The 7,556-nt window shown below is 41.6% G+C and overlaps 1 protein-coding gene across 2 annotated transcripts; it reads left to right on the forward strand.

Annotated features, from left to right (window-relative positions):
• The first annotated feature begins 3,437 nt into the window (after nt 1-3,437).
• On the forward strand, nt 3,438-6,932 carry LOC147887409 (putative pentatricopeptide repeat-containing protein At1g68930). Of its 2 annotated transcripts, none has more exons than XM_087394571.1 (5): nt 3,438-3,756; nt 3,861-4,033; nt 4,210-6,201; nt 6,342-6,787; nt 6,866-6,932. In XM_087394571.1, the coding sequence occupies exons 1-3, from the start codon at nt 3,664-3,666 to the stop codon at nt 5,852-5,854; spliced, it is 1,911 nt and encodes a 636-aa protein (XP_087250697.1). In that variant the 5' UTR covers nt 3,438-3,663; the 3' UTR covers nt 5,855-6,201; nt 6,342-6,787; nt 6,866-6,932. The 2 variants fall into 2 exon arrangements, with proteins under 2 accessions (XP_087250697.1, XP_087250698.1); XM_087394572.1 differs by having other exon boundaries at nt 6,342-6,391; nt 6,737-6,920.
• Nucleotides 6,933-7,556: the final 624 nt, after the last annotated feature.

Consider the following 7,556-nt stretch of genomic DNA (forward strand, 5'->3'; position numbering starts at 1 on the left):
CCACAAATAATATCCTTCCATATTATTCCCCCATGTCCCTAGATTCTCTCCATGCACTGCCATCAACTCCGACACCACTTGAGATCCCATCAGCACCAACGGATCCGATCTTTGATTTTGAATATCAAGATCCGGATAATCTAAATTGAACTCCCATGCTAGATTCCAATGATGGGTATGATTATGATGTAATACCACTTCCAAGTAACCCCATCAAGCAAATATCTAGATATAAAAACTCAAGGCGGATGGAACTTGAGCAACTTCCCAGTCAACATTTGCCAGCATTAGATTACTAAAGCTTGGATCTGCAAGTTGGATCCCCAAATCGATTGGCATCATTCCAAGCTCTTTGATATGATATTCTTGAATGAATACCTCCATGTACCTCCATGCCTCCGAACCCATCCCAAGTTTTATGTAGTTCCATGACGGCACAGATGGGAGGCCAACATACACACTTTGGGTGAGGATCGCACCATTAAATAGCCAATGATCGAGCTATACTCTGGAGTAGAATGGAACATCCAAGGCACACTAATCCGAGCACTTTAATAGCATGATGCAATAATGCAAGGCAACATTGACCGCATCCATGACAAAGTGCTATCTTTTGCAAAACCTTGGAATACATTCTGGGCTCCCCAACCACATCGACCACCATTTGCTTACACTCAGTTTCAATCCCAATGGCCGGATCCATGATCAGATTATAGGTAGACTCTAACAAAGAGTCATCTCCTTAGAAGCACGCCATGTATCTCTTTTTGAATAGATGGTGGGTACATGCTTCGTGGAAATAGAGCAAAAATTGTATGGTGTGAAGGCATCACAACATGATAAACAGGTACCCCACAAGTTTCACAGCCATTGGGTTACACGCATGGCATCCCAACTCCATGATCACAATAGGCCATAACCTAAGGATGGGTAATAAAATGGATCTGGGGGTATGTTAACTCTATGTCAACATGGACTCAAGTAGCACAAAATGTGTGACACTGTGTGGAGTAGCAAAAAAGTGTTGCTTGTACTTGCATGAGGCTAGGAATAATCTCTCTTAGGAATCCAACATGCATGTTCTACATGCAAGTTCTACACATCTTCTACATGCAAGTTCTACATGCAGTTTCTACATGTAGTTCCTACATGCAACTCCTACATGCAACTTCTAAATGCAAGTTCTACACGTAGAGAGAGAACCTCTCCAACTTGTATTAATATCCCATGATGGAATGAAGCCCACACTCTTCCGATCATTATTCTATTTTGGTGTTCTATGCAATTGTCTCCAAGTGTCCATGCTCCCTTGCACTCCACGTCCAAAAGCATGACCTAACCTTGTCTCCTACTCCCCTCTCTTCCAAACTTGTAACTCCTTCTCTCCCTCTCCTCTCTCTCCCCCACCCCCATGCTCTCACACCCTCTTTCTGTCCCACACTCCTATGCTTCCCCTCTTAGATTAGTTCTTCAACCCTTGATCTCCATGATCTATGAGGAAGACGAGTTCTCCACCATGTACTTTATTCTAAACCCTGGATCCCCCTTCTAATCTTGAACTCCCTTCTGAACTAGAACCTCCTTCTGAATCCTAAAACTCCTTCTGAACCTTGAAACTCCTTCTCAACCTTAAACACCCAATGGAGGCGAAAGGTTTCATTCCCTCAAGAGTGTTCCTTTCGCACAAGCATGTACAATGTTTGCTTCTCACACTTGAGCCTACATCTCTCACCGGAATATGACCTGAGATCTTAAGCTACACATATACTACAACAACGATGGAACCGATATATCTGTAGGTGACAAAAAGCCTCAGAACCCTGCACACCCTGCTCATCCTATGGAGGCCATGGGATAGAGGCAACAGATCCTTGTGCAATAGATCAACAATTCTGAGCTATTCATGTGATTGTGCTACCATCAAGGTTTCTAAATTCAAGCTAATGTTTTAGCAAAATTTGGATAAGGAACAAGCTTGCATCTAGCATCCTGCAAAGGCTTCTCTACTAGATCGAAAATGAGTAATAACTCAAAGAAGCAAGAAGGCCAAAACCTACTCTAAAACAAACGAGACAACAACCACCTTGCTGGATTATCCTCCTACCCTTGGGTTCTTGAGGTCTCTTTTATACTCAAGCTCTTGAGCTCTCCCTCATAGCCCTTGTCCTTTACCTCTTTCTCTATAAATCTTCTTGAAGAACTCCCCCGCCTAGCCCAATGCTGCTATGTGAGTTTTCCTTGTGATGCCATGTGTCCCTTCATCGACCCTTGTCACTTTAGCCCTCGCATTGGGCTCAAGCCCTCTAAACCCAACAATACAAGTACTCATGGTTTGTTGCCTTTACCATGGCCTTGGTATTATAATTGATGTAACACATTCCCTTATATCCCCCCCCCTTCTTGTCTCTAGCATGTACCACTCCTTGCCCACCCAAAAAAGAACAAGGTGGCATATCTACTAGAGACCCTCCTAGGGTGAATAAATCTCTCACAAAAGGAAATGGCAATAATTGTGGAGGTGAAAGAGCAACACATGTCGAAGCATGATTATGGGCCTAATGGCTTAACCCTAGAAACCATGTCCTAAATAACGATGCTACCCTTTAAAAAAAAACTAAAGTGCAGGAGTATGGGTGGGAAATGCACGAGTATGGGTGGGAAGTGCCTCCTGATATATTGGGAAGTGTGCATACCTTAAGTACGTAAAGCACCATTTTATTGGCCCTGCTAAGGGTCTATGGAAAGATGGAGATTTTTTCCTCTAATTAAGACCAAAGTTGGAAAACTAGTTTAAAAAGTCAAGCTGACTTTCTTAATGTTGCTTAGTGTTAGTTTAAAATTTAACTTAGTGGCAAGTTTACTTGATACTAATGATGTTTAGGATGGCTTTACATGATTTGTCTTTTAGCTACACCACCTTTTATTAAATGAGGTGTCTCCACTCATGTCCCCACTTATATTTAATGGTCCATCCCCTTCCTAATCTCCACTCTTTTGACCCATCTCCCTCTCCCCATATTTATTCACCTTCACTTAATCTTTTCTCTTTCCCTTTCCTTCTTTCCCTATTACAAGTTAATAGAAAACTTTATTGTAATATTTTCTACTTTATATTTTCTCAAAATCAGGACTTATTCGCTATGGTTTGCCACCTTGTTTAGAGGTTATGGTTTAATTGGACCTTTATTCGTTTTGATCGCTGGTTTTTAGCCACTTCTCAGCCCCGGGAACTCCTCCCTCCAAAGCTTTCATCCTTTCCCTTTTACAAGTTATTAATATTTTCTACTTCAAAAGTGGGGACGTATATGGTGTAATTTCGTTTTGGTGAAATTTTAATTTGATTCTCACCAAAAAGAAATTTTAATTTGACCTTTCATCTTCCATGTTAGTGCCCACAAGTGCTTCGTTTTGGCATGAAGAATGTCACCCCTGACTCCATAGAAGTTGATCCAGGGATGATGAGGTTTTTGGTAACAGGAATTGAGAGCATTGACGCTCGCGACGTCGCTGTCCACAAAATGAATTCTAGTTTCTGCCAAAAGCAAGACCCAACTTTATAGTATCGAATTTTGGAAGTACGCCTCCAGAACGTTAACTGTTTGAGAAGCTGAAGTTCGGGCTCTACTTGGTCGGCGACGGCTTTTTTATGCTCGTCTTGTTGAAATGCAAGCTGCAATCACAGCGGCGATCGAGAGCCAATCAGGATGGCGGAATCTTTTGTGTTCTTTACTTTGGCATACGAAGAGGTTTACCAATGTACGTTTCTCTTAAAGAGAAAATTGGGTTGATTGAGATTATGCCGTTTTTCAGTCTGATATTTCGAAAGGATCTAATAATGTTTTCTGTCACATAAAACTCAGGTTTTATGCTTTATGCATATGCACACAGTGAAGGATCTTCAGAGTAATGCTTGGATAAAAGTGAATTTGGATACATGGAGGAAATCTAAGGCATTTTCTAGAGGGCATGCGTCGGCACAGCTGTTTGTAGACTCTACCGTGGAGATTGGTGGACTGTTAAGGAATTCTTGCAGGTATAAAATGCCTGCCTTCTCGAGTTTACTATTAGCCATTAAGAAGGTTGAACTGTCTGGCTTGCTGATTGTGGAGTAATGCTTGCTGGGTTCTCAAGCATGTTTTTTAAACTTGCATTTTGGGTCTGACAAACGCCTTGTTATTGTATGCCACATAATATTCGTGCTTTCTAAAGGATTTCAGATGATACTGCAATTTTGGCCTCCATAGCAGAGAAATGCATTGAGGATGCACTTCAAGTTGTGGACCTTATGGACCAACAAAATATTCCAGTGTCACGGGACGTCATCTATTGTCTTCTGCAGGGATGTACTAAAGAGAGAGATCTAAAAGCTGCCAGGCGAGTCCATTCCCTTATGGTCAGCAGTAGACTAGACTCAATCTCTGTTTTAGGCGATCACCTGATCCGGCTCTTTGCGTTGTGTGGAAGTTTGGAGGAAGCTCACCAAGCTTTCAGAAACGTTTTGAAGCCAACTGTGTATACTTGGAATTCAATCATTTCAGCACATGCGAAGCTAGGAACAGCCGAGAGAGCACTTGAGTTATATAGTGCAATGTGGCTGAGCGGCATAAAGCCAGACAGAGTCACATTTCTATGTGTTTTAAAAGCTTGCGGGAGTGTCAAAGACATTGGGCAGGGAAGACTAATGCATGACCAGATCATCAGAAGTGACCTTGACATGCATGTAGGTGTTGGGAACATGCTTGTTGATATGTATGCTAAATGTGGGAGCATAGAGGAGGCATACACGGTTTTTACTGAATTGCCTGATCCAGATGTAGTGTCATGGGGAGCAATGATGACAGGGTATGCTCAGCAAGGACGGAGTCTTGCTGCTCTTGAACTTTTTGAACAGATGCAACAGAAAGGCATTGTACCCAACAAAGCGGCGGTTTTGTGCACTCTGAAAGCATGTGGTAACATAGGAGCCATAGAGCAGGGCAGGCAGTTGCATGGCCTTGTCATCAAAAGTGGTTTAATTTCAGATATAGCGATTGGGACCTCGCTTGTAGATATGTATGCTAAATGTGGGAATTTAGTGGAGTCACACAAAGTGTTTGACAACTTGCACATTCGAGATGTGAAGTTGTGGGGTACAATCATTTCTGGATGTTCCATGTTTGGCAACTTCAACCTGGTGGAGCAATGCTTTGCAGACATGCAACTCCAAGGCTTGAAACCAGACAAAGTCATATTTACAAGTATACTTTCTTCATGTAGTCATGCTGGCCTACTGGAGAAAGGCCATCGATATTTCCAATCTATGACTGAAGAGTATCGCATGACACCAAGTATTGAACAGTACAACTGCATGGTGGACCTTCTTGGTCGGGCAGGACGATTAGGTGAGGCAAAAGATATACTCAATGCAATGCCAGTTCCACCAAATATTGTTGGGTGGATGTCTCTACTTACTAGCTGCAGAACATACAGCAATATGGACCTAGGTAGAAAGTGCTTTGATGAAGTTATTCAATTAGAACCATCTGAAGCTCGGGGATATATGCTCATGTCAAGCATTTATGCTGATGCGAACAGGTGGGATGAGGTTGACCAAGTACAAGAGCTAAGGAAAAGTGCTGGCGCATGGAGAAAGCCTGGGATGTCCTGGGTTGAGATAGAAAACAAGTTGCATGAATTCACTGTGGGGGGTAGAATGAACCCACAAATTGACGTTTTTATGAAATTGAAGGCATTGAATAAATGCTTGATGGAGGAAGGGCATGTTCCCCAATTGGAACTAGTAGTGGAGCCAACTATAGAGCTGGATGAAGATGCTGCCTTGAGCGAACAGCTAGAGAGAATGACAATAAGTTGAGAACATGAGGGACAGCAACGTACTGGCTCCTTTGGCAAGTAGATCAAGTGCTATCTCTCACCATGCATCTATTTATCTTGCTGTAACCTTTCCTGTCACATGTGTTCACTGTGGGAGGGAGAATGAACCTGCACATTGACATCTTTATGAAATTTAAGGCATTGAATAAATGCTGGATGGAGGAAGGCATGTTCCAAAATTGGAATTAGTGGTGGATCCAACTCTAGAACTGAACCAAGTGCAGGAGTGACCAGCTATCTGAGAATGACAATAAGTTGAGAATACGAGGGCACATTGTTCAGGATATCAACTCACAAGAATGGGATGCGGAAAGGTCATTGGATCAGGTATTGAATCAAGCCCTGAATTAAGCATTGTAAAGCTATGTATCTTTCTGTAACTTTTTCTCTCAGCTACCAAAAGTTTATATATTGAAAATTATCTGGTTTGAATGCTACAATGAATGCTATTGTTGATCTTTGGACAGTGCATGAACTTTTCTTCAGATGACTGCTGCCTAAAATTGCTCACAGTCAGGTAACATAAATGCATGTTACTGATTACCTTTTTGATAACCAAAGTTATTTTATATATTGTCTAGTAAAGAGTTTGCTGCCAATTTTTATGTGTTCTAACACTTGTGATGGCCACATCAAAATGAATGTGAGATAGCGTCAGGAAAAATGGAAGTGGTACATGTGGCCTTGATTGTAACCATGTGCAGGAATGAGGCTGCAATTGTCTTTTGAGTGGGGTTGAATTCCAACCAACACAAGAGGAATACTTATTGTGGCACGTCAGTGTGAAATTGGACTTTTGAACATTCCATATGGAGGCCATAGCATTAATCTGGTTTTAGTTATGAAACAAATTTTTTGGCAGGCTGTATCATAAAGGATGTGTTCATGGACATGGAGAAGGTCTTATGCTAGAGTAAGTCTATATCTTCCCTTTTTTTCTTGTGTTTCTGCAAAAGTATAGTTTTACTGAAAGTCTTTCTATTGAAAGCAGGACAGAATAAGGAGGTGGGATTGGGGTCGCTGGACTTGAATGCTTTTGGTAGTCTAAACCTGCTCAGTGGTCAAATCTGTGCCACTGTGGTGGGAGAGCAAGTGTTATTCAAATTGGAATGCTTACGCAAAACATAGCTTGGTATCAGCTATGAGCCTGATTGTAATTGAAACAAATGGAAGCTCATTTATTATTATGCTGATTGAGAGTGAATTCCTCTAGAACACTTCATACACATAAAGAAACGCATGCAATATAAGAAGAGCTAAGTCTTTCCTTTTTAGCAGTTCACTAGATAGGCCTTGATTAATAAATGCAATTGATATTTTAATAGGTAAATGTGGAGATTTACACGAGTTTTGGTGGTATGGCGATTTTTAAGGCTGACCTTTGGAAACTAAATAGTCACGCATGTGTACACGTTGACATGTACAATCAGCTGCTCGAACTTTCCTATACATGGGCTTCCATCACAGGTGTTGCAAATTAATCATTCATTCATCTTGACAATTGTTTTCCTTTGACAGAACCAATTGAAGGTAGTGCTCACGAGTACTTGTACTTGTTAATCATGGTAGTTAACATCCCCTCTTCCTACATGTGATCCATCCTTGGATCACACTTGATGTAGGACATGGAGCTTATAGTTGCTTGCATGAGTGAGTAGCAGTCATCGAGGTGAGAGGTGAGG

The sequence above is a fragment of the Dipteris shenzhenensis genome, chromosome 23 (assembly GCF_047967505.1).
Source record: "Dipteris shenzhenensis isolate YYH24624 ecotype China chromosome 23, Dip_SZ_1.0, whole genome shotgun sequence".
Classification (NCBI taxonomy): Eukaryota; Viridiplantae; Streptophyta; class Polypodiopsida; order Gleicheniales; family Dipteridaceae; genus Dipteris; species Dipteris shenzhenensis.

Bases quoted from the DNA above. Each gene is read 5' to 3' on its own strand.
- LOC147887409 (XM_087394571.1), top strand. From the start codon at position 3,664: ATGCAAGCTGCAATCACAGCGGCGATCGAGAGCCAATCAGGATGGCGG. The intron at 3,757-3,860 runs GTACGTTTCTCT...CATAAAACTCAG, and splicing joins ATACGAAGAGGTTTACCAAT to GTTTTATGCTTTATGCATAT. The intron at 4,034-4,209 runs GTATAAAATGCC...TGCTTTCTAAAG, and splicing joins CTGTTAAGGAATTCTTGCAG to GATTTCAGATGATACTGCAA.